Source organism: Nomascus leucogenys, chromosome 6 (genome assembly GCF_006542625.1).
Source record: "Nomascus leucogenys isolate Asia chromosome 6, Asia_NLE_v1, whole genome shotgun sequence".
Lineage (NCBI taxonomy): Eukaryota > Metazoa > Chordata > Mammalia > Primates > Hylobatidae > Nomascus > Nomascus leucogenys.
In genome coordinates, this window is record NC_044386.1 from 94,982,336 (window position 1) to 95,009,867 (window position 27,532).

Sequence of the window (27,532 nt, forward strand, 5' to 3'; positions counted from 1 at the left end):
TCACCGGGCACGATGGCTCATGCTTGTACTCCCGGCAATTTGGGAGGCCAAGGTGGGCAGATCACTTGAGGTCAGGAGTTCAAGACCAGCCTGGCCAACATGGTGAAACATCATCTCTACTAAAAATACAGAAATTAAATGTTCTAATTTGATCATGGCAGTTGTTATGCACCTGTATACAATCAGCAAAATCTATTAAACTATTCACTTAGAATTTTATCTTATGTGAAAGTATCTCAATAAAATTATGGGGAATGGATTTTTTAAATATAAAAAAATACAGAAATTAGCTGGGCGTGGTGGCATGTGCCTGTAATCCCAGCTACTTGGGAGGCTGAGGCAGGAGAATTGCTTGAATCTGGGAGGCGGAGGTTGCAGTGAGCTGAGATAGTGCCACTGCACTCCAGCCTGGGCAACAGAGCGAGACTCCATCTCAAAAAAAAATAAATTTCTCTGATAACTTAATTCCATAATGTTGTTTTACCCATAAACAAAATGGCACACTGGCATTCAGTTTCCGAAAATCTCTAATGGTTTCTCTAGAGCATTTAGAAATTAATCTAGAAAGTTTATTTTTGAAAACAAAAGTATGTGGAAAATCCTGTATATTCTAATCTTGCTGGCTACATCACTTCTAAGTCCCTAACCTAGCCAGAAATACCATTTTTTCTTCATTTTGGGGGTTTTCAAGGCATGGAAGAGCTAAAGCCTCCTTAGTGATGCAAATGGCCATTCCCAAATAAAACTGTTTTATTGTCCTCATATATTAAGTCTTCAGGCCTTTCTCTCAGTAACTCTTTTCCTTCATGATTCCAAGAAAAAAATCAGGAAAATATAGAAAGTATCAAAGAGCAGTAAAAATAACTTCCTGGCTGGGTGTGGAGGCTCACACCTGTAATCCTAGCACTCTGGGAGGCCAAGGGAGGAGGATTGCTCGAGCCCAGGAGCACGAGACCAGACTGGGCAACATAGTGAGACACCCATCTCTATTTTTTGTTGTTGTTGTTAATTACTCTAAGGCCAGGCGTGGTGGCTCACACCTGTAATCCCAGCACTTTGGGAGGCCAAGGCAGGTGGATCGCAAGGTCAGGAGTTCAAGACCAGCCTGACCAACATGGTGAAACCCCGTCTCTACCAAAAATACAAAAATTAGCCAGGCATGGTGGCTCGTGCCTGTAATCCCAGCTACTCAGGAGGCTCAGAGAGGAGAATAGCTTGAACTCAGGAGTCTGAGGTTGCAGTGAGCCGAGATCACACCACTGCACTCCAGCCTGAGTGACAGAGTGAGACTCCATCTCAAAAGAAAAAAAAAAAAAAATTACTTTAAAAAGCCAGGCGCGGCGGCCCATAACTGTAATCTCAGCACTTCAGAGGCCGAGGCAAGTGGATCACTTGAGGTCAGGAGTTCAAGACCAGCCTGACCAACATGGTGAAACCCCATCTATATTAAAAATATGCCAGGCATGGTGGCACATGCCTGTAATCCCAGCTACTTGGGAGGCTGAGGCAGGAGAATGGCTTAAACCCAGGAGGCGGACGTTGCAGTAAGCTGAGATCACACCACTGCACTCCAGCCTGGGCAACAAGAACAAAACTCCATCTCAAAAAAAAAAAAAAAAAAAAAAAATTACTTTAAAAAAAAATTCCATTTTTTGGAAAATTTTCTTCCTCAACTTTCTTTTTTTTTTTTTTGAGACGGAGTCTTGCTCTTTCACCCGGGCTGGAGTGCAGTGGCGCAATCTCGGCTCATTGCAGGCTCTGCCCCCCGGGGTTCATGCCATTCTCCTGCCTCAGCCTCCTGCGTAGCTGGGACTACAGGCACCCGCCACCTCGCCCGGCTAATTTTTTGTATTTTTAGTAGAGACGGGGTTTCACCGTGTTAGCCAGGATGGTCTCGATCTCCTGACCTCGTGATCCGCCTGCCTCGGCCTCCCAAAGTGCTGGGATTACAGGCGTGAGCCACCGTGCCCAGCCTCTTCCTCAACTTTCTTACACTTGACACAAGTTGAAAAAAAATCTAGCTTAAAAACAGAAAAAAAAAAAAAAAAAAAAAAAAAAAAAAAAAAAAAAAAAAAAAAAAAAAAAAAAAAAAAAAAAAAAAAAAAAAAAAAAAAAAAAAAAAAAAAAAAAAAAAAAAAATGGGCAAAATGAAAGTATCATGGAAAAACAATTTCAAAAGCTGTTGTCCCAGATATTGATAGGCAAGTACATGAAATATACTTTCCCATTATACTCACTGTGGTACTTGAGAGATTAAACTGTATATATATAAAACTATGGCTCCAGCTGGAGTGCAGTGGCGTGACCATAGTCCATTGCAACCTTAAACTCCTGGGCTCAAGTGATCTTCCCACATCAGCCAACAACAGATATGTGCCACCATGCCCGGCTAATTTATTTTTTATTTTATTTTTTATTACTTTTATTTGAGACAGAGTTTCGCTCTTGTTGTCCAGGCTGGAGTGCGATGACACGATCTCGGCTCACCACAATCTCTGCCTCCTGGAGTCAAGAGATTCTCCTGCCTCAGCCTCCCAAGTAGCTGGGATTACAGGCATGTGCCACCATGCCAGGCTAATTTTGTATTTTGAGTAGAGATGGGGTTTCTCCATGTTGGTCAGGCTGGTCTCCAACTCCCGACCTCAGGTAATCCACCCGCCTCAGCAGCCTAAAGTGCTGGGATTACAGATGTGAGCCACCGCACCCAGCTAATTTATTATTATTATTATTACTTGCGTAGACATGGGGTCTTACTGTGTTGCCCAGGTTGGTCTCGAACTCCTGGCCTCAGATGATCCTCCTGCCTTGGCCTCCCACACTACTGGGATTACAGGCGTGAGCCACTGCGCCTGGCCAAGATGGATTTTCATAAAGGCAAAGAGCAGACCTTCTATTCTGAGAGGTACAGCCAAAGGCTTATATGAACTCCCCAACTTCATTAACCTCATTAAATCATATAATTTCTGTCATATGTAAATGTACATTAAACAGTGACATCTTGGAACAATAAATAACTGGGAACAATGTAGCCATACCTCTACAGGGAAACTTGTGAGTGGCTGAAACCAGGCATGTTGAACCCACAAATGTCCAGGGAGAGCTATTTCTGGGGTATGTGTGTCATACATAAACATACATGGTTAAAGGCAGATGAAGTGCACTGGAGACAGCAGTTAACCAGAAGAGTGAGTCTCAGTGCTTCTACTGAAAGCCTCAGAATATCATCCCTATATCTTAAAGACAATCATCCTAGGCTAGGCGCGGTGGCTTACACCTGTAATCCCAACAGTTTGGGAGGCCGAGGCGGGTGGATCATGAGGTCAGGAGATCAAGACCATCCTGGCTAACACGGTGAAACCCCATCTCTACTAAAAAATACAAAAAATTAGCCAGGCGTGGTGGCGGACACCTGTAGTCCCAGCTACTCAGGAGGCTGAGGCAGGAGAATGGCGTGAACTGCACTCCAGCTTGGGTGACAGAGCAAGACTCTGTTTCAAAAAAAAAAAAAGACAATCATCTTAAGCAAAACAATCAAAACAATACCTGCTTCGTAGGCTATGTGAGGAACAATTTCAAAAAAGTTTCACTCATTCTCCAGCAAACATATTTTAGTTTCTTTGTTTTCTGTTTTTCTTTCCATCTTTTATTTTAGGTTCAGGGGGTACATGTGCAGGTTTATTACATAAGTAAATTGTGTGTCACAGGGTTTGATGTACAGATTATTTTGTTACCCAGGTAATAAGTATAGTACCCAATAGACAGCTTTTTGATCCTCACCCTCCTCCCACTCTCCACACTCAAGTAGGCCCAGGTGTCTATTGTTCCCTTCTTTGTGTCCATGTGTACTTAATGTTTAGATTCCACTTATAAGTGATAATGTATGGCATTTTTTTTTCTTTTTTCTTTTTGAGATGGAGTCTCACTCTGTCGCCCAGGCTAGAGTGCAGTGGTGTCATCTCGGCTCACTGCAACCTCTGCCTCCCGGGTTCAAGCAATTCTCCTGCCTCAGCCTCCCAAGTAGCTGGGATTACAGGCACCTGCCACCATGCCCAGCTAACTTTGGTATTTTTAGTGGAGAAAGGGTTTTGCCATCTTAGCCAGGTTGGTCTTGAACTCTTGACCTCAAGGGATCCACCTGCCTCAGCCTCCCAAAGTGCTGGGATTACAGGCGTGAGCCCACACCCCTGGCTGGCATTTGGTTTTCTGTTCTTGCATTAGTTCGCTTAGAATAATGGTCTCCAGCTCTATCCTTGCTGCGAAAGATGTGATCTTTTTTATGGCTCTGTAGTATTCCATGGTGTATATGTACCACATTTTCTTTATGCAGTCCACTGTTGATGGGCACTGAGGTTGATTCCATGTGTCAGCAAACATATTTTGAACCCTCCAAAATATACTAAGAATTCAGAAGTTCGAGTCCCTGTCCTCATTGCACGTAACAAGTCCTCCTCCTTGACAGGTATTCTATAGTTTAATAACTGCCTTCAAAGAACTAGAAAGCAATTCCTCAAGGATAGAGAGCTCCAACCTTGCTATACAAGGACCTGGCACATACCAACAGATAATAAATGATTGTTGAATGAACAAACTATATTTCTGCTTATGATCTAAAAAAAATCCTCAGTTGACATTAACATGAAAAAGGATTGATAAAAAATAACACCGTGTGGTGATTATCAGGGGAACAGAGACACTTCACGGCAACACTCAGAAACATTTGGAGGTATACATGTACTGAAACATCACAATATGCACAATTATTATGTACAATTATTATGTCTTTTTTTAAATAGAGATAAGGTCTCACTTTGTCACCCAGGCTGGAGTGCAGCGGCAAAATCATTGCTTTGTAAACTTTGTAACCTCAAATTCCTGGGCTCAATCGATCCTCCTGCCTCAGCCTCCCAGAGTGTTGGAATTACAGGCTTAAGCTACCATGTCTGGCCAAAAACAATAATTTTTAAAAAGAGAAACAATTGAAGGGGAAAAATAAAATGACACCACATTGGCCAGGCACAGTGGCTCACTCCTGTAATCCCAGCACTTTGGGAAGCTGAGGCGGGTGGATCACGAGGTCAGAAGATCAAGACCATCCTGGCTAACACAGTGAAACCCCAGCTCTACTAAAAATACAAAAAAAATTAGCCAGGCGTGGTGGCAGGCACCTGTAGTCCCAGCTACTCGGGAGGCTGAGGCAGGAGAATGGTGTGAACCCAGGAGGCGGAGCTTGCAGTGAGCCAGAATAGCACCACTGACTCCAGCCTGGCCGACAGAGTGAGACTCCCTCTCAAAAAAAAAAAATGACACCACATTATCATGCCATGGCAAAGTTCAATAGTGTTCTGTCATATAAAATCCCTCCATCTCGAGTGCAGTGGCTCATGCCTGTAATTCTAACGCTTGGGAGGGCAAGGTAGGAGGATCCCTTGAGGCGAGGAATTTTGAGACCAGCCTGGGCAACACAACAAGACTCTCTCTCTATTAAAAATAAATACATAAAAATAAATTTTGGCTGGGTGCGGTGGCTCACGACTGTAATCCCAGCACTTTGGGAGGCTGAGGCGGGCAGATCACGAGGTCAGGAGTTCGAGACCAGCCTGACCAACATGGTGAAACCCCGTGTCTGCTAAAAATACAAAAATTAGCTGGCGTGGTGGCACGCGCCTGTAATCCCAGCTACTCAGGAGACTAAGGCAGGAGAACTGCTTGAACCCGGGAGGCAGAGGTTGCAGTGAGCCGAGATTCTACCACTGCACACCAGCCTGGGCGACAGAGCAAGACTCCGTCTCAAAAAATATATAATAATAATAATAATAATAATAATAATTTTTTTAAAGGCTGAAAAAAATCCCTCCACCTCTGAAAACCCCTGCAAAGGGTGTGGAAATGGCTCATTTTACCCCCTATGATGGTTATGCTATAAAACAATTGGTTTTAGACTTTTCAGTATGAGAAGTCAATTGCTGAAATCAGTATTTGGTGACACATACTTTTATAAATACTAAATGTGTTGAGCAAAGACCTATCTTAAACTTTAAAGTGAAAACTTCAAACTGTTCCTAACTACAAAATTTTTCAGAGATAAACCATGGTTTCTCAACTCTGGTGCTACTGACATTTTGACCAGATAATTCTCTGCTGTAGGGAGCTGTCCATTAGAGGATGTTTAGCAGCATTCCTGACCTCTACCCACTAGACGCCAGTACCACCTCCCACAGTCATGACAACTGAAGAAATTTCTAGATATTGACAAATGTTCTGCGGGGAGGATCATCCTGATAGGGAACCAGAGATAAACAATGGAATGATAATTTTCTTCATAAAGGCTGTTTAAATAAGATATGGAAGATAATACAAACTATCATTCTTTGCACTCATTTACGAATCATTTTTAGATCATCAGATGACCTTTTAATATTTTATCTGAAAAGAGGCAGCAGAAGCAGACCACCACCAGTGCACCTAAAGGTAATGTGTAACCTAGAAAGAAGAAATAAACCAATGAACCAATGGATGATGCAAAAAGTCTTAACAGTAAAAAATGAGCTAAGGTAGCCTCAGTACTCTGCTATGTATATTACTCATGCATGGTAACTGTTAGAATTCTTAGGCTATCTTGAAATCTTTTATTTCAATGCTACAAAGTCAGACTCTTCATTTTTCTTCCTATTCTTATCTGAAAAAAAAAAAAGTTTCCTGTATCACAGACAGCAAAAATACTTACCACTATTTGTTGAGCATTTTGTAAATACAAAGGATTTTACTTAATTAAGCAGATCTCCAAAAAACTTAAGGAAATAAGACAAAACAGATTCAGGAACGTTAAATAAAACACCAGGAGCCACAAAGGAAGCCGAGGGATTCCTGAGGTCTACCAAAGGGTCATCACCATCACATCCCAAAAGGCCTAGGTTTTACTTGTAAATCTTTTGGTTTATAAAAAGGCCAGATTTGCAATAATATTAAAAACTGAGATCTCAGCATTTAATAGTATAATCTTAAACATGTAAAGAACACATAGTACTTTTCAGAAAGTGTTATTTTTCATTATAAAAGAAACATTAGTGGCCGGGCACAGTGGCTCACGCCTGTAATCCTAGCACTTTGGGAGGCCGAGGCAGGCAGATAACCTGAGGTCAGGAGTTTGAGACCAGCTTGGCCAAGATGGCGAAACCCCATCTCTACTAAAAATTTAAAAATTAGCTGGGCATGGTGGCGGGCGCCTGTAGTCCCAGCTACTTGGGAGGCTGAGGCAGGAGAATTGCTTGAACCCCGGGGGCAGAGGTTGCAGTGAGCTGAGATCGCACCACTGCACTCCAGCCTGGATGACAGAGTCCCACTCTGTCTCGAAAAAAAAAAAAAAAAGAAAGAAAAGAAAAGAAAAAAAGAAACATATGGGCTGGGCACAGTAGTTTATGCCTATAATCTTGGCATTTTGGGAGGCTGAGGCGGAAGGATAGCTTGAGCTCAGGAATTTCAGACCAGCCTGGGCAACATAATGAGATCCTATCTCTATTAATGAGAAAAAAAAAAAATTAGCTGGACGTGATGACAGGGGCCTGTGGTCCCAGCTACTCAGGAGGCTGAAGTGGGAGCATCGCTTGAGCCTGAGAGGTCAAGGCTGCAGTGAGCCATAACTGTGCCACCACATTCCAGCCTCGGCAACAGAAACATATGATCATTGTAGATAATCTAAATAGCCCATTTTTTTTTCTTTTTTTTTTTTTTTCAGATGCAATCTCACTCTGTCGCCCAGGCTGGAGTGCAGTAGCGTGATCTCGGCTCACTGCAATCTCCACCTCCCATGTTCAAGTGATTCTCCCGCCTCAGCCTCTGGAGTAAGCTGCAATTACAGGCATACACCACCATGCCCGGCTAATTTCTTTGTATTTTTAGTAGAGACAAGGTTTCGCCATGTCAGCCAGGCTGGTCTTGAACTCCTGACCTCAGGTGATCCGACCGCCTTGGCCTCCCAAAGTGCTGGGATTACAGGCGTGAGCCACCGCACCCAGCCTTAAATAGCCCATTTTTTAAAAGACTGGTTGTAATGATGTATATAATGAATGATTATCATCATATTATTATAATGACGTGTATCTGTAATAATGATTCACATCAAAACAAATGCAAAGGTAAAGATTAGCTAGGTGTTCAAGCAATGAACAAGTAACTAATGGATGAACATCACAAGACACTTCAGTCCTAAAGTCACAGATGACTTTTTTAGAACCTGCCCAGAAATTACTGTAGAAATAAATTCTGGCTTCAGAATAATTCAATAAACTTACCTGTGCTACCTGCACTGAAAAAAGTGACAAGTACTGTGTAGGTATGTTGTGGATGGATTTGGTATTTCAGAGGAAACTGGTACATACTACAGAAACTGCCTTTCCCAGAGAAAAAATGAAACGCTGCCAGGCGCGGTGGCTCATGCCTGTAATCCCAGCACTTTGGGAGGCCAAGGCTGGAGGATCACTTGAGCCCAGGAGTTTAAGACCAGCCTGGGCAACAGAACGAGATCCTGTCTCTACAACAAATAAAAAATAAAAAATCTAACTGGGCATGGTGGTGTGGTGGTGCACACTTTTAGTCCCAGCTTCTCGGGAGGCTGAGGTAGGAGGATTCCTTGGGCCAGGGAGGTCAAGGCTTCAGCAAGCCATGATCATGCCACTGCACTCCAGTCTGGGTGACAGAGTGAGACCTTGTCTCAAAAAAAAAAAAAAAAAAACAAAACAAAACCTAATGCTGGATGGACACAGTGGCTCACGTCTGTAATCCTAGCACTTTGGGAGGCCGAGGCTGGAGGACTGCTTGAACCCAAGAGTTCCGGACCAGCCTGGGCAACAAAGCAATACCCCCATCTCTTTAAAAAAAAAAAATGTGCCAGGCATGGTGGTACATGCTTGTAGTTCCAGCCACTATGGAGGCTGAGGAAGGAGGACCACTTGGGCCCAGGAATTTCAGGCTGCAGTGAGCTAGGATCAAGCCACTGCACTTCAGCCTGGGCAACAGAGCGAAACCCTGTCTCTTACTAAAAAAAATTTTTAAAAGTGAACCAAATGCTTAAGAAGCTAACTCAGTTATGTTCCTAAGGGGCCTTTTCAAAATCAGATATAAAAGTGCTGATGCCAGGCCCTCCAGCACTGAGAAGTGTAGGCTCAACTACCTTTTCTAGGAACATCTTCCCTTATTCCAGAAGAATAGGAATAGAAAACGGTGGTTATTTTAGTGGTCAGGAAGAGCAACCAAGATCTCGCATGGAGGTGTGCTTAGGGGGAAAATGTTAAAATAATTGATTAGGAAAAAGAAAATACCAGAATTGTCTGATATACCAAGGCAGGATGGTAGACAGAAGCAGTGAAATGGCTGATATTACACTAGAGGTTGTATCTGAACAAATAATCAGGGTTAGGTTCTATGACTTCTAATCTTGGCACTGCAATGGACCACCCACACTGCCATAAAATGGGGCTTAATATTTAGAAAATAAAGTTTAAGTACTCCAAAATTACTATGGCTTTTCCAAGACAATAAAGGCATAAAAGTCAGAAAATGAAACTAAAATATACTCGTGATGAGTCTTAACTTTTACCTCTTTAAAACAGTTTAGCTCCTGGCCAGGCATGGTGGCTCACGCCTGTAATCCCAGCACTTTGGGAGGCCGAGGCAGGTTGATCACCTGAAATCAGGAGTTCAAGAGCAACCTGGTCAATAAGGTGAAACCCCATCTCTACACAAAATACAAAAATTAGCCAGGCGTGGTGGCGGGTGCCTGTAATCCCAGCTACTTGGGAGGCTGAGGCTGGAAAATCACTTGAACCCAGGAGGCGGAGGTTGCAGTGAGCGGAGATCGTGACAAGAGTGAAACTCCATCTCAAAAAAAAAAAAAAAAAAAAAAAAAAAAAAAAAAAAACCAGTTCTGCTCCTTTCTAAAGGAGTGTCTTTTCAATTCATTCATAAGTCATAAGTACTAGGTCAGGTTCCTTAGAGAAAACCTCCAGGCCCCTTAATATTCACAAAACTAAAGTCCAAGACCCTTATGCTCAGAATTTTTTTTTTTTTTTTGAGATGGATTCTCGCTTTGTCACCAGTCTGGAGTGCAGTGGCGCGATCTCAGCTCACAGCAACCTCTGCCTCCCGGTTCAAGCAATTCTCCTGCCTCAGCCTCACGAGTAGCTGGGACTACAGGTGCGCACCACCACTCCCAGCTAATTTTTGTATCTTTACTAGAGACGGGATTTCATCATGTTGGCCAGGATGGTCTTGATCTCTTGACCTTGTGATCCACCTGCCTCGGCCTCCCGAAGTGCTGGGATTACAGGCGTGAGCCACACCACACCCAACCAGAAATTTTTAATAGAGCAAAATTCTCACATCCAAATGAGGTTTTACCTAATTGCTACTTACAATATCATAAACTATCAGCAATAATGAAAATAAGAGTTCTTCACCTTTCCTTCCTTCTTTCTCTCTGTAGAAGACCTCAATTTAACATCATGAATCATTTGGTCCTTGACGTATGGTAACTTCCGGGGAGACAGATGACATTTAGCACAGGACATGTAAGACTGTGGGAAAAGGGAAGTTCTTGGCCGCAAGAAATGGGACAAAACCCTTGCCCTTGGGAAAAATGCCAAAAATCTCTGAAGTCCACGCTAAAGCAGTTAAATTTTTAGCTTTAAAAGATTCCATTACAAAAATCCAAACCAGACTGGGCACAGTGGCTCATGCCTGTAATCCCAACACTTTGGGAGGCTGAGGCAGGAGGATTGCTTGAGCTTAGGAGTTCGTGACCAGCCTGGGCAACATGGTAAAACCCCCCTCTACAAAAAATATAAAAAATTAGTCATGTGTGGTAGCATGCCTGTAGTCCCAGGAACCCAGGAGGCTGAGATGGAAGGATCACTTGAGCCTGGGAGGCTGGGAGGTTGAGGTTGCAGTGAGCTATGATCATGCCACTGCATTCCAGCCTGGGTGACAGAGTAAGACCCTGTATCCAAAAAAAAAAAAAAAAAAGCAAAAACCACACCATGCAATTAGAATAGGCTTTTAAAAACTACACTATAAAAATGCAAGATAACAATTTTCTGGAATTCATAAGAACCTGTACTAGGTGATGGTCCCCAGAGTGGCTATGAATATTTTTTCCCCTTGTAATTGGCTTAAGCCAACATGGTTCTAAAATTTTTCGCTATTCCAAAACAATGAGGACGGGCACGGTGGCTCATGCCTTGTAATCCCAGCATTCTGGGAGACCGAGGCAGGCGGATCACCTGAGGTCAGGAGTTTGAGACCAGCCTGGCCAACATGGTGAAACCCCGTCTCTACTAAAAATACAAAAATTAGCCAGGTATGGTGGCGGACACTTGTAATCCCAGCTACTCGGGAGGCTGAGGCAGGAGAATTGCTTGAACCCAGGAGGCGGAGGTTGCAGTGAGCCGAGATCATGCCACTGCACTCTAGTCTAGGTGACAGAACAAGACTGTCTCAAAAAGAAAAAAACAAAGAACAATGATGAATATCATAATAATGGCTAACTTTTCTGACTACTTATTATACAAGCATTGGGCTAAGTGCTCTACATGCATCTCCTTATTAATCCTTACAACACTGTAAGGTCTACATGACATAAACTTGAAGAATTTTCAAAAAAAGAAAAAACATAAAATTAAAATAAAGAAACAAAACAAAAAAAATAATTTCAGGCTGGGCGTGGTGGCTCACGCCTGTACTCCCAGCATTTTGGGAGGCCAAGGTGGGTAGACTGCTTGAGCCCTGGAGTTCAAGACCAGCCTGGGCAACATAGTGACACCTTATCTCTATTATTTAAAAAATAAAATAAAATAAATTGGCGGTGGCTCACACTTGTAATCCCAGCACTTTGGGAGGCAGAGGCAGGTGGATCACAAGGTCAGGATATAGAGACCATCCTGGCCAACATGGTGAAACCCCATCTCTACTAAAATACAAAAATTGGCCGGGCATGGTGGTGCACCCCAGTAGTCCCAGCTGCTTGGGAGGCTGAGGCAGAAGAATCGCTTGAACACAGGAGGTGGAGGTTGTGCCATTGTGCTCCAGCCTGGTGACAGAGCAAGACTCTGTCTCAAAAAACTAAATAAAAAATAAAAATAAAACTATTAACAGAAGCATAAGTACTTTCGAAAACTACTCTATTGTCCTATCAATCACCACTGGGATATCCATGCAAAACCAAAAGACCCTAAACAGCTATAATTACACAGAATTTTAATCTAGTGAGAGTTCTAGTTAAGAGTCTTGGCAGGGCGAGATGGCTCACACCTGTAATCCCAGCACTTGGGGCTGCTGAGGCAGGTGGATTACCTAAGGTCAAGAGTTCAAGACCAGCATGGGCAACATGGTGAAATCCCATCTCTACTAAAAATACAAAAATTAGGGAGGCCGAGGCAGGAGGATCATAAGGTCAGGAGATCAAGACCATCCTGGCTAACACTGTGAAACCTCGTCTCTACCAAAAATACAAATAATTAGCCGGGCGTGGCAGCGGGCGCCTGTAGTCCAAGCTGCTCAGGAGGCTGAAGCAGGAGAATGGCGTGAACCCAGGAGGCGGAGCTTGCAGTGAGTCGAGATCGCGCCACTGCACTCCAGCCTGGGAGACAGAGCCAGACTCCGTCTCAAAAAAAAAAAAAAAAAAAAAAAAAAAATTAACCAGGCATGGTGGCAGGTGCCTGTAATCCCAGCTACTCGGGAGGCCAAGGCACGAGAATCGCCTGAACCCAGGAGGCAGAGGTTGCAGTGAGCTGAGATCGTGCCACTGCACTCCAGCCTGGGCAACAAAGCAAGACTCCGTCTCAAAACACAATTAATAACATAATGACAATGAAGATTAATACTTATATGTAGAAATTGTCCTTCACACTGCCAAACTGCCAGCCCATTAAGAAAGGCTTTTATGGCCATGCATGGTGGCTCACGCCTGTAATCCGAGCACTTGGGGAGGCCAAGGCAGGCGGATCACTTGAGATCAGGAGTTGGAGACCAGACTAGCCAACATGGTGAAACCCCATCTCTACTAAAAAGAAAATACAAAAATTAGTCGGGTGTGATGGTGCATGCCTGTAGTCCCAGCTACTCGGGAGGCTGAGGCAGGAGAATCGCTTGAACCCGGAAGGCAGAGGTTGCAGTGAGCCACAACTGCGCTCCAGCCTGGGCAACAGAGCGAGACTCTGTCTCAAAAAAAAAGAAAAAAAGAAAGAAAAATAAAGGCTTTTACAAGCCTTCTTGTGCAAAAGAACAAGAAGATATAAAGAAAATAAAATTTTATTATAGTTGTGACCACACCTTGAAATGGAGAGTTGACAACTCTGTTTCAAGGAACAAATTTTTTTCCTATAGTAATTTCATCATAATTTCTTGCACAGAGTATACAATATGTTTCCACTGGCAATATACAGTTGAGTAAAGGTTTTCTATATCTTTTCCTCTGTACTTTTCAAACTATATTTTAAGAAGCATTAATAAAACCAAACACATATATCAATACCAAAACCCATAAAATTAGCTATTTTATACCCACTTAGGCATCTAAATAAACTGGCTAATGGCTTCATGGGAAGTAATGTAGTGTAAAAGAGGAAATACTGGCAGTGAAGGCAGAAAACCTAGACCTGGGTGGAAATCATGGCTACATCACTTGTTAACTATGTGACCTTGGGCAATTTCCTTCTCTCAGTCAGTTTTCTTATTTGCAAAGTGACGGTAGTAATTCCAGTCTTGGGAGGGACGATTAATTGCATGTGAAATGCCCACCACAGAGCCTGACTCAAAGCAGGAGTTTAGAAAAGATACTGTTATGGGCCGGGCGCGGTGGCTCAAGCCTGTAATCCCAGCACTTTGGGAGGCCGAGGAGGGCGGATCACGAGGTCAGGAGATAGAGACCATCCTGGCTAACACGGTGAAACCCCGTCTCTACTAAAAATACAAAAAATTAGCCGGGCGTGGTGGCGGGCGTCTGTAGTCCCAGCTACTCGGGAGGCTGAGGCAGGAGAATGGCGTGAACCCGGGTGGCGGAACTTGCAGTGAGCCGAGATCGCGCCACTGCACTACAGCCTGGGGGACAGAGAAAGACTCCGTCTCAAAAAAAAAAAAAAAAAGAAAAGAAAAGATACTGTTATGACTGTTATTCATATAAGCTCCTTAAAAGCAAAAACATCATATTTGTCCTTGTAGCCCAATTGTAGGCTTTATAATTATTGAGGAGCTGAAAAAACAAGAAACACCGAAGTTACAAATGAGGATTTATATCTGTTCAACACATGCCTAGACAGAAAATGAGACTAATCATGACTTTCAAAAACTATATCAATGCATACACAGCATATAAATCAAAGTATATATTGCCATTTGATAGGGAAAAAAATCAAAATATGTAATGTGCTTATTTTTAAGCCACTCTGAAAGAAGATGATGCTGCCTGTACACAAATCAGGAGTACAACTACTCTTCATTCATTCTGCAAGTATTTCCGTAAGTGCCAGTCATTATGTCAGTCATTATGCTAGGCAATGTGCATATGATGGGGAGCAAGTGAAAATAATCCCAACCCTCATAGAGCTTGCTTGCAGTCATGTAATCACACAAGTAAGTGTTAACTTGTGACAAGTGATGTGAATGACAGGTAAATGGTGCTCTGAGAACCTATTAGGTTAGAATCTACTCTAACTGAAATCAAGGAAGGCCTTCCAAGGAGGTGAAACTTGAGAGCTGAAGGATGAAGAGGAGGTTAACAAAGGGAGGTGTTTCCAGATAGAGGAAAGCAGCTCCTGCAAAGACCCCGTAAGCAGGAGGAAACATGGCAAGAACGCAGGACTATAAGGCCAGTGTGCATGGAGCAGAGACAAGTGTGAGAATTAGCTAGGGCCTAGGCTGCACAAGGGCCTAGATACATAGCCTACGTTCAAAAGTTGTAATTTGATCTCAAGAGCAATGACAAGGCCTGTAATCCTAAGGCTTTGGGAGGCTGAGGCAGGAGGACGGCTTGAACCCAGGAGGTCGAGGCTGTAATGAGCCATGATTACACCACTGGACCCCAGCCTGGGTGAAAAAATGAGATCCTGTCTCCACAAAAAAAAAAAAAAAAAAAAAAAAAAAAAAAAAAAAGCAACCAGAAGCCACTGAAGAGTTTTATGAATGCTTCTTTGCGGGGCAGGCAGGCTGAGGGGAAGATGAAATCAATAGGACTCTGGCTTCTGGATTCTGGAATACGGATGGACCAGGTGGGAAACAAAAGTCCTGTCAGGATAGGATAGTAGCTTGGAACAGGGTGATGGCAGTGATGGTAGAAGGAAGACAATGAATTCAAGAGATATTCAGGAAAATCTAACACTGTATTGTACACAAGGGCAGAGGGACAGCAGTGTCCAAGACTTCTGGGTTCCTGATTCATATGACTGTACAGAAGGAGATACCACTCAGGAGGTATTCTGCTTCAGAAATGTCTTTGAGGAGCCAGGTGCAGTGGCTCATGCCTGTAATCCCAGCACTTTGGGAGGCTGAGGTGGGTGAATTGCCTGAGGTCAGGAGTTCGAGACCAGCCTGGCCAACACAGTGAAACCCCATCTCTACTAAAAATACAAAAACTTAGCTGGGTGTGGTGCCGGGCGCCTGTAATCCCAGCTACTAGGGAGGCTGAGGCAGGAGAATTGCTTGAACCCGGGAGGCAGAGGTTGCAGTGAGCCAAGATCATGCCATCGCATTCCAGCCTGGGCAACAAGAGCAAAACTCTGTCTCAAAAAAAAAAAAGAAAGAAAGAAATAATGAAAAGAAATATCTTTAAGGCTGTTCACACAGGCCAAAAAGGGCCTAACTGCACTACACTTTGGCATGAAAATGTGTAAACCCAATTTGATCCCCTACTTTAAATAAGGCTCTAAAAGATTTTTTGCTATTTACAGAAATCAAACTGACTCTCAAAAGTACAAGGATTTTCCCACACTGAAGAAATTTCAAAGATTCTGCCACAAGCTTCTAAATCAACTCCAAATGAATGTTAAATTGGTTTGAACAATAGGGCAGCATTATGGAGTGAATGTGTCATTTCCCATGAGGACCACTTTGATAAGGCTAACACTTATGTACTGCTGTTTAATTTAAATATTTTGAATAAATCTTTTTTTTTTTTTTTTTTTTTGAGACAGAGTCTTGCTCTGTCGCCCAGGCTGGAGTGCAGTGGCGCAATCTCAGCTCACTGCAAGTTCTGCCTCCCAGGTTCATGCCATTCTCCTGCCTCAGCCTTCCAAGTAGCTGAGACTACAGGCATCCACTACCACGCCCGGCTAATTTTTTGTATTTTTGGTAGAGACGGGGTTTCATCTTGTTAGCCAGGATGGTCTCGATCTCCTGACCTCATGATCCACCCACCTCGGCCTCCCAAAGTGCTGGGATTACAGGCGTGAGTCACCACGCCCGGCCTTAAATAAACCTTAATAGTTAAGAGTACTCTTGTTTGGGGGCGGTGGCTCATGCCTGTAATCCCAGCACTTTGCGAGGCCGAGGCGGGTGGATCACGAGGTCAGGAGATAGAGACCATCCTGGCTAACATGGGGAAACCCCATCTCTACTAAAAATACGAAAAATTAGCCGGGCGTGGTGGCGGGTGCCTGTAGTCCCAGCTACTCGGGAGGCTGAGGCAGGAGAATGGCATGAACCCAGGATGCGGAGCTTGTAGTGAGCCGAGATCACGCCACTGCACTCCAGCCTGGGTGACAGAGCCAGACTCCATCTCAAAAAAAAAAAAAGAGTACTCTTGGCTGGACATGGCGGCTCAGGCCTGTAATCCCAGCACTTTGTGAGGCCAAGGCGGGTGGATCACGAGGTCAAGAGATCGAGACCATCCTCCAACATGGTGAAACCCCGTCTCTAGTAAAAATACAAAACTTAGCTGGGCGTGGTGGCACGCATGCCTGTAGTCACAGCTACTCGGGAGGCTGAGGCAGGAGAATCCCTTGAATCAGGGAGGCGGAATTTGCAGTGAGCCGAGATCACAACGCTACACTTCAGCCTGGCGACAGAGCAAGACTCAGTTAAAAAAGAAAAGGGTACTCTTGGCTGTGCGCGGTGGCTCACGCCTGTGATCCCAACACTTTGGGGGGCCAAGGCAGGTGGATTACCTGAGGCCAGGAGTATGATAAGACTAGCCTGGCCAACATGGTGAAACCCCATCTCTACTAAAAATACAAAAATTAGCTGGGCATGGTGGGTACCTGTAATCCCAGATACTCAGGAGGCTGAGGCAGGAGAATCGCTTGAACCCGGGAGACGGAGGTTGCAGTGAGCCGAGATCACGCCATTGCACTCCAGTCTGGGCAACAAAACCCAAACTCCGGCAGGGCACGGTGACTCACGACTGTAATCCCAGCACTTTTGGAGGACAAGGCGGGCAGATCATGAGGTCAGGAGTTCAAGATCAGCCTGGCCAACATGGTGAAACCCCGTGTCTACTAAAAATACAAAAATTAGCTGGGCATGGTGGCAGGCGCCTGTAATCCCAGCTGCTCGGGAGGCTGAGGCAGGAGAATCGTTTGAACCCTGGAGGCAGAGGTTGCAGTGAGCCAAGATCAGGCCACTGCACTCCAGCCTGGATGACAGGGCAAGGCTCTGTCTCAAAAAACAAAAAAAAAACCACAAAATTCCATCTCAAAAAAAAAGAGAGTACTCTTATGTGATATTAAACTAAAATATGATAACATTAGGCATTACCATAATTAGAACCATACTGCTTTTATGTTTCAATATTTTGAAATGCTTGTAAAAAAATATTTTGTAGGAAAAAAGATATAAGATTTTAAACACACACACACACACACACACACACACACAATCTCTTGACTTTAATAAACATTTTGCCGTTTCCATCCTAGTCCTTGTTAATGCCCATCACATTCAATTCAGGGTAAAAGATAAGGTTTTTACTAGTTAAACACATTCTGCATATATGTGTACGCGCTATGTACAAAGTAAAGCCAATACTATGTCAATACTATCAATACTTTAATATTTACTTTTCCTGGTTTTAGCTTTCAAATTTGCAACGGATGCTATTTGCATAGAATACTGATGCCTTTAAGTCTTAAAAACAGAAATCTGACTGACCCAAGGAAAAGGATGAAAGAAAGAGATTTTGTCCCTTTAAAATCAGCCAACACATCCTATCTTAGTACTGAAGTACTTCCCAATTCTGGCAGGATGGGCTCCTTGGCCACCTGCTTGCACTAGGGTCTGACTAGCATTTTATTAACATCCAACTGCAGTTACCAAGACATTCATTACCACTGCTTCTACAAAGCAGAATTCTTTTTAAATTTTTTTCCCATACTGATTTCATCACCAGGTGTCAAAAGACAAAACCGTGGCCTGAGGCCAAATAGAAAAATGTCATCTCCACAAATGAGGAGAAAAGACAAGGACTTTAAAAAATCAGGTCAACAAGCCCATTAGCCAATAATAGTTTGTAAAACTAGACTGTCTTCACACTAGAGGCTGTGCTAGCAAATGTGGTCCTTGGAAACAAGAGCTGTAGAGCTTGAAATGGGTTGCCAGCATGGTTTGCCTTTTTCTTTTTTCATGTTTATTTTTATTTTTTTATTTATAACATGGAATCAGACTATGACTATAATCGAGCATAGCTATGGCGGGGTATGGGCAGTGCCAAGGAAGAGACAGCGAAAAGCCCGTAGAGTTCCCAATCTAAGCTAGCAGACCTTCCCGTCTTCCTCAGGAGTGGTCCCTGTCTCCGCAGCTGGAATGTGCGGGAGGGAAAGTTACAAGGGCCCCCAAAATGAGACAACAAACCACTTCCTTCTGAAAACTAAAGGTCATAGGCTTTTAAGGAACAATAGAGCTCAATGTAAGCTTCAGAAAGATGGAGACAGTCAGATGAGACGAGGGTAGGGGACCGGGGGTGAGGACGTGCGCCCCATCTGGGATAGCTGAATAGGGGGGTCAAGGCCAGGGACTTCAGGAACACGAGAAGGGCTGGATCTTCTATAACCTGCTCAATTGGGCCTGAGAAACCTAAGAGGCTCCTCTGAAAATCTAGGGCATCTATGCATCCAATATTCTCAGCCCTCTCCTCGGGAAGGGAGATAATCCCCACAGGAAGCACCCCCAAAACTGGGGCTTTTCCTGCCCTTCAAAAGCCACAAACCCTCACGGAAAACATTTACAAGGGAGCGGAAGGGCCGGGGGCAAGCAGCGGTTCTGCAAATCTCGGGAAGGAGGCCCCTGGATCCAAGGAAATTTGCCCCTGGAATAGGGGGTGGGGTGCGGAGGGCACCATCTGAGGCCCGTAAGCCTCGGGGAAAGAAGCGGCGGGAACAGGAGCAGGTCCCGTGGGTCCCCCGACGAGGGGATGGCGGCCTGGGGCGCGGTCGACGGTGAGGGAGGCCCGCGGGCCGGGCACGGGAGCGGGGGGGCTGCGGGCCCGGGGCTGCAAAGAGCCGGGGCTCGGGAGGTAGAGGCCAGCGTAGGCCTCGGGGGCCCGGACACACCCACCGCGGCGGCCTCGGGCCCGCTTACCTGCTCCTCCTCCGGGGTCAGCTCCGGCGCCATGTCGGGCCAGGGTGCGGTCGCAGGCTCCATCCCACCGCCACCGCCGCCGGGCGGACAGAACTCGCTCGCGAGCGCGGGAGCCCGCCGCGCTCGGCCTCCGCTTCCGCGTCCCCGCGCCTCAGCAGCCCCGGGCCGGCTCGCGCATAGTGTGGCCGGCAGGGCCCGGCGCCCGCAGCGGCCGCAAACGCTGCTTCTGCTTCCTTCAGAAAAATCTCTCCGAACTGCCGCTGTCTTCCGGGAGGAAATCCTTTTTTATATTATTCGCTCCTTTCCTCACACTCCCCCTTATCTCCTGGGGAAGAAAAAGTGCAGGCGAAGAGCTAACAGACGATCGGGATTTAAAAGGAAATCGGAAATCAGGAACTTTTAGAGCCGGGAGCGAAGGGTCGGCGGAAATTTCCCGAAGGCCGCCGACCCCCTCGGCGCCCCGCTTCCTCGGCCGCGCTCCCGCTCCTCCACAGCGCCACAGGGCTCGGGGCCGCCCAACCGGGCCGTCCTCGCGGACGCTGGCCCTGCGACCTGCGCGGCTGCCTCAGCCAGGCTCCTCGCGGGCGGCCGCAGCGAAAGGGAGGGAGTGGAGAGGGAGCGAGGGAAACGCGCCCCCCTCCTGACTCACGGCCAACGCTGCGGCCGCCCCGCGGCCGCCCGAGCCCCCCGCGGCTCCATTGAGAAACTGAGCGTCTCATTCACAAGCTGGCGGCGAGGAGGGCCCGGCGGAGCGAGGACGCAGTCCGGGAGGGGGAGACAGAGAGGAGCCCGGGCGGCGGAGGGGACCGGGAGGGGGAGGGGACCCGGGCGGGGAGGGGACCCCAGCTGGACGGAAAGCGACTCGACTGCGGGAGGGAGAAAAAGGAAGAAAAGACTATTTCGTGAGGCTCAGATCCTCGGAGGAGGAGAATACGTTAGTTTGCAAATTATCTGCTGACTGGCACCTCTCCTGGGGTTAACTTGCCGCTGCCACCTACGCGTGAGAAACCCACAATCCTCAACGATTTGTCGTTTGCAGCCTGAAAGACCCTGGAAAGGTTGCCTGCCAGGCCAGGATGCTTAGGTGGAAGGAATCGCACCTGCCTCCCTTTCCCTCCTTACTGGCTGCACCCTGTAATTCATCTCCGGTGTAGCTAATTTTAATCCCCCATAGAAACGACATCAGATTCCGAACATCATTCAGGAATGAGGCGGCCTTTGCAGGCCATTGATTTTCACTAGGGCAAGTGCAGCAAAGGGTTCAGGATTAGGGGTACAGTCTTGGAGTCATTTGTGGAGGAACAGGGCATAGAGAAGGCAAGGCTGGGTCTGGTATGTTGTTGCATTATTCCAAGCCAAAGATAAATATTCCAAAGGGACCCAAAGTCCACAACTAGTTCCAAGGCTGAAGCCCTGGAGCCAGTCCTGAGGGATCCAAAGGAGGGGCCTTCAGACAACAGGAAGGTGCTGTGAGTTGTGATGCTCCTACGATTTTTTTTTTTTTTTTTTTTTTTTTGAGACGGAGTCTCTGTGTCGCCCAGGCTGGAGTGCAGTGGCGCGATCTTGGCTCACTGCAACCTTCACCTCCCGGGGTCAAGCGATTCTCCTGCCTCAGCCTCCTGGGTAGCTGGTATTACAGGTGCGTGCCACCACGCCCGGCTAATTTTTGTATTTTTAGTAGAGACGGGGTTTCACCATGTTGGTCAGGCTGGTCTCGAACTCCTGACCTCGTGATCCGCCCGCCTCGGTCTTCCAAAGTGCTGGGATAACAGGCGTGAGCCACCGCGCACCCGGCTTTTTTTTTCTTTCTTTCTTTTCTTTTTTTTTTCTTTTTTTGAGACGGAGTCTCACTCCGTCACTCAGGCTGGAGTGCAGTGGCGCGATCTCGGCTCACTGCAAGCTCGCCCTCCTAGGTTCACGCCATTCTCCTGCCTCAGGCTCCCAAGTAGCTGGGACTACGGGCGCCCGCCATCGCGCCCGGCTAATTTTTTTTTTTTTTTTTTTTTTTTTTTTTTTAGTAGAGACGGGCTTTCACCGTGTTAGCCAGGATGGTCTCGATCTCCTGACCTCGTGATCCGCCCACCTCGGCCTCCCAAAGTTTTTTTTTTTTTTTTTTTTTTTTTTTAACACAGGGTCTCACTTTGTTGCCCAGGCTGGAGTGCAGTGGCGTGATCACAGCTCAATGCAGCCTCAAAGTCCTGGGCTCAAGCAACCCTCCCGCCTCAGCCTCCTGAGTGGGTGGGACTACAGGTGCACACCACTGCACCTGGCTAATTTTTTTTTTTTGTAGAGATAGGGGTCTTGTTATGTTACCCAGGCTGGTCTCAAACTCCTGGTAAACTGCCTTTGCAAAATTATAACTGAGGATTTTATGACAGTGAAAGAAATCAGTCCTAACTGACTCTCTCTTGTTTCTAACCCTTAAGCTGTCCTTGTTCATTCCTGGGCATAGGCCAAACTAACTTTGGGAAGGAATTCAGTTCATGGTTTCACTCTGAAACAAAATCGATAACAGCCCTTTCCCGAAAAGGCCCCCTTCTTCCCTGGGGTCCAGTCTGCCTTTGCAGGACTAACAAATTAAGCTACAAGATTAGAAATTACAATTTAGGAGTCATGCAGCCATGGGCTCCAAGAGTCTAAACCTCCCCAAACCGCTCCTGGGGATAACATCACTATTGTAAAACCTAAGATCAGTGCTTGAGATATTTTGCAGACCCTGCACTCAGTGGATCAGCTGATACCATCCAGACTGGTAATCTGGCCCTAATAGGTCTGCCATCCCAACCAGGAACAGAAGACAGCAAGAAAAACTCATTTCAACTCCCTATGATTCCATCTCAAACCTGACCAATCAGCACTCCCCACTTCCTAAGCCCCTACCCACCAAATTATCTTTAAAAACTCTCATCCCTTAATGCTCCAGGGAGACTGATTTCAGTAATAATAAAACTCCAGGCCGGGCATGGTGACTCACGCCTGTAATCCCAGCACTTTGGGAGGCTGAGGCAGGCGGATCATGAGGTCAAGAGATCGAGACCATCCTGGCCAACATGGTGAAACCCTGTCTCTAGTAAAAATACAAAAATTAGCTGGGCGTGGTGGCGCGCAGCTGTCATCCCAGCTACTTGGGAGTCTGAGGCAGGAGAAGCACTTGAACCCGGGAGGTGGAGGTTGCAGTTAGCCAAGATCACACCACTGCACTCCAGCCTGGTGAAACAGCGAGACGCTGAATCAAAAATAATAATAATAATAATAAAACTCCACTGTCCTGCACAGCTGGCTCTGCGTGAATTACTCTTTTGCCATTGCAATTCCCCTGTCTTGATATATCTGCTGTGTAGGCAGCAGACTAGGCGATCCCATTAGGCAGTTACACAGGGCTCAGATGATCTTCCTGCCTCAGCCTCCCTAAGTGCTGGGATTACAGGTGCGAGCCACCGTGCCCAGCCTTCTAGGATTTTTGTGTTTGTTTGAGATGGAGTTTCACTCTTGTTGCCCAGGCTGGAGTGCAATGGCACGATCTTGGCTCACTGCAACCTCCACTTCCCAGGTTCAAGCAATTATCCTGCCTCAGCCTCCGTAGTAGCTGGGATTACAGGCGTCTGCCACCATGCCCAGCTAATTTTTTGTATTTTTAGTAGAGATGGGGTTTCATCTTGTTGGCCAGGCTGGTCTCGAACTCCTGACCTCAGGCAATCCACCCGCCTCAGCCTCCCAAAGTGCTGGGATTACAGGCACGAGCCACCATGCCCGACTCCTTCTAGGATTTTAAAAGCAATCCCTGGGCTGGGCGCGGTGGCTCACGCTTGTAATCCCAGCACTTTGGGAGGCCGAGGCGGGCGGATCACGAGGTCAGGAGATCAAGACCATGGTGAAACCCCGTCTCTACTAAAAATACAAAAAATTAGCCGGGCGTGGTGGCGGGCGCCTGTAGTCCCAGCTACTCGGAGAGGCTGAGGCAGGAGAATGGTGTGAACCCGGGAGGCAGAGCTTGCAGTGAGCCGAGATTGCGCCACTGCACTCCAGCCTGGGTGACAGAGCGAGACTCCGTCTCAAAAAAAAAAATAAAATAAAAGCAATCCCTGACCTCAACTAATTTCTGCATTAATGCGATAGGAACTTCAGGCTGCCTTTGGTAAGAATCAGAGACGATATCCTTGGTGTCTGAATCTTTATCTCAGCTAGGATATTTTCTCCTTTGCATCAGTACAGCTGACTGGAGGTTGACTTCATCACTCCTTTAGTTTCAGTATTGTAACCAGTCTGAAAGACTTTTTTTTTTTTTTTTCGAGTGGGGGTCTTGCTGTGTTTCCCAGGCTGGAGTGCAATGGCGCGATCTCGGCTCACTGTGACTTCCGCCTCCTGGGTTCAAGCAATTCTCCTGCCTTAGCCTCCTGAGTAGGTGAGATTACAGGCGCCCGCCACCACACCCTGCTAATTTTTGTATTTTTAGTAGAGACAGGGTTTCACCATGTTAGCCAGGCTGGTCTCGAACTCCTGACCTCAGGCAATCCACCCACCTCGGCCTCCCAAAGTGCTGGGATTACAGGAGTGAACTACTGCATCCAGCCTGTTTTCTTTTTATTGAAGTGTAATATACTGAAAAAGTGCAGGCCGGGCGCGGTGGCTCACGCTTGTAATCCCAGCACTTTGGGAGGCCGAGGCAGGCGGATCACGAGGTCAGGAGATCGAGACCATGGTGAAACCCTGTCTCTACTAAAAATACAAAAAAAAATTAGCCGGGCGTGGTAGCGGGCGCCTGTAGTCCCAGCTACTCAGAGAGGCTGCGGCAGGAGAATGGCGTGAACCCGGGAGGCGGAGCTTGCAGTGAGCCGAGATTGCGCCACTGCACTCCACCCTGGGTGACAGAGCGAGACTCCGTCTCAAAAAAAAAAAAAAGAAAAAGTGCAAATATAAGTGTACCGCTTGATGAATTTTTTATTTTATTTTATTTTATTTATTATTATTATTATTATACTTTAAGTTTTAAGGTACATGTGCACAATGTGCAGGTTTGTTACATATGTATCCATGTGCCATGTTGGTGTGCTGCACCCATTAACTCGTCATTTAGCATTAGGTATATGTCTTAATGCTGTTTTATTTTATTTTTTGAGACAGGGTCTCACTCTGTTGCCCAAGATAGAGTGCAACAGCACAATCCTGGCTCACTGCAACCTCTACTTCCTGACTCAAGCGATCCTCCAGCCTCAGCCTCCCAAATAGCTGGGACTATAGGTGCGTGCCACTAGGCCCGGCCCATTTTTGTATTTTTTGTAGAGATAGGGTTTCGCCACGTTGCCCAGGCTGGTCTCAAACTCCTGAGCTCAAAGCAATCCACCCACCTCAGCCTCCCAAAGTGCTAGGATTACAGGCATAAGCCACTGCGCCCGGCCAGATGAATTTTCATAAACTGAACACACTCATGTGTCTGTGCCCAATGCACAAATCAACAAATAGAATATTCTGAACTTGCCAAAGCCTCGCCTTTTGCCCATCCCCCACCCCACAGTCAGTTACTACTCTGCTGACGGGTAACCACTATCTTGCCCTTTTTTTTTTTTTAAGAGACAGGGTCTCTCGCTGTGTCACCCAGGCTGGAGTGCAATGGCACGATCTGGGCTCACTGCAACCTCTGCCTCCTGGGTTCAAGTGATTCTCCTGCCTCAGCCTTCAGAGTAGCTGGGATTACAGGCATGCACTACCATGCCCATCTAATTTTTGTGTTTTTTTTAGTAGAGGCGGGTTTTTGCCATGTTGGCCAGGCTGGTCTCGAATTCCTGACCTCAAGTGACCCACCCACCTTGGCCTCCCAAAGCTCTAGGATTATAGTTGTGAGCTATCACGCCCAGCCCCAGGCTGATCTTGAACTCCTGGGCTCAAGTGATCTGCCTGCCTCCCCCTTCCAAAGTGTTGGGTGTCAGCCACCGTGCCAGGCCAAATATGCTTTTTCTCCCTAGGCAAGCAAATGGTTCTAGGACTAAACTGGAGTACGAAACAGCAGGACCTGAGTAGTACAAACCATTGATTGGAGACAGGAGAGGACGGAGTCTCTCAACTCACTATTTACACTTCACATTTGTTTTGCCCACTGATCCTCAGGACACCAGGGGTCAGTGATTTATCCAAAGTCACACAACTAAATAATTAGTATTGAGCTAAAACTTGAACCCAGGCATTCTAACTCCTGATCTAGGGACCGGGTGAGGAGGAGAATTAATAAAGATATTTAACTGAGTGGGCTGAGAGAGAACTCAGCAGTGTTTTCAGAGGCACAGCTGTGTGTGTGGGTGTGTGGGTGTGTAAGGGAAGAGAGTTCTCCGGAACTGTTATCCATCACTGTTTTAACAGGACAATGTTTGGAAATTTCTGAGCACAAACGTGAATAACAAAACAAAGTGCAAGGCAGCTGGCTGGCTGGCCAGTTTGTTCTGAGAGGTAAATCCAGGAGAACCAGAGTAGAGAGGCAACTACCTGGCTTACCTGTAACTGCAGGCTTGAACCAATGAACTCAAGTATGGTACTGTCATCCTGCCCAATCAAATCTTAAAGGCTGGGCCGGGCACCGGGGCTCATGCCTGTAATCCCAGCACTTTGGGAGGCCCAGGTGGGTGGATCACTGGAGGTCAGGAGTTCAAGACCACCCTGATCAACATGGTAAAACTCCGTCTCTGCTAAAAATACAAGAAATTAGCCAGACGGGATGTCGCATGCCTGTAATCCCAGCTACTCGGAAGGCTGAGGCAGAATTGCTTGAACCTGGGAGGCAGAGGTTGCAATGAACCGAAATAGTGCCATGGCACTCCAGCCTGTGCAACAAGAGCGAAACTCTGTTGCAAAAAAAAAAAAAAATCGTAAAAAACTGCAGAATGGCTTGTAATATCAAAAGATTGAAAATATTATGAGGCCGGGCACCGTGGCTCACGCCTGTAATCACAGCACTTTGGAAGGCTGAGGCAGGCGGATCACGACGTAAGGAGAACAAAACCATCCTGGCCAACATGGTGAAACCTTGTCTCTACTAAAATACAAAAATTAGCTGGGCATGGTTGTGCACGCCTGTAGTCCCAGCCACTCGGGAGGCTGAGGCAGGAGAATCGCTTGAACCCGGGAGGCAGAGGTTGCAGTCAGCCGAGATCACGCCATCACTGCAGTCCAGCCTGGTGACAGAGGGAGACTCTGTCTAAAAAAAAAACAAAAAAAATAAAAGGCTGGGCACGGTGGCTCATGCCTGTAATCTCAGCACTTTGGGAGGCTAAGGTGGGCAGATCATGAGATCAAGAGATTGAGACCAACATGGTGAAACCCCATCTCTACTAAAAATACAAAAATTAGCTGGGTGTGGTGGCGCATGCCTATAGTCCCAGCTACTCGGGAGGCTAAGGCAAGAGAATCACTTGAACCTGGGAGGTGGAGGTTGCAGTAAGCCGAGATCGCCCTACTCATGCCAGCCTCGCAACAGAGCGAGACTCCGTCCCAAACAAAGAAACATTATGGCCCATCAATAGAAAACTCAGTAAATAAATTACAGTACACACATACACTGAAATAATTGGTTGACATTTATTGTGTCCTTATATTTATCCCACACACTGTTCTAAATGACTTTCATTCATTTACCCTCACCATAATAGTATGAGAAAGGTGAAACTATGATCCTTATTTTACAAAAAGCAGATATAGTAGATCCATATGTACTGATACAGCCTCCTTACCTTTTTTTTTTTTTTTTCTGAAATGGAGTCTTGCTGTGTCGCTCAGGCTGGAGTACAGTGGTGCGGTCTCCGCTCACTGCAACTTCTGCCTCCTGGGTTCAAGCAATTCTCTGCCTCAGCCTCCCGAGTAGTTGGGATTACAGGCGCCTGCCACGACGCCCAGCTAATTTTTTGCATTTTTAGTAGAGATGGGTTTTCACCATGTTGGCCAGACTGGTCGTGAACTCCTGACCTCGTCATCCACCCACCTCGGCCTCCCAAAG

At 46.2% G+C, this 27,532-nt stretch overlaps 1 protein-coding gene across 2 annotated transcripts in view; it reads right to left on the reverse strand.

Annotated features, from left to right (window-relative positions):
* Positions 1–20,281, reverse strand: part of PTPN9 (protein tyrosine phosphatase non-receptor type 9) — a 111,031-nt gene extending 90,750 nt beyond the window's left edge. Inside the window, exon 1 of one of the 2 annotated variants that reach the window (XM_030814796.1) lies at positions 19,555–20,281. In XM_030814796.1, the coding sequence (XP_030670656.1) occupies positions 19,555–19,617 (63 nt within the window). In that variant the 5' untranslated portion in view covers positions 19,618–20,281. Of the gene's footprint in view, positions 1–9,592; positions 9,639–19,554 lie in introns of those variants that run through there. The other variant, XM_030814798.1, reaches the window with a different exon arrangement.
* Between the last annotated feature and the right edge of the window lie 7,251 nt (positions 20,282–27,532).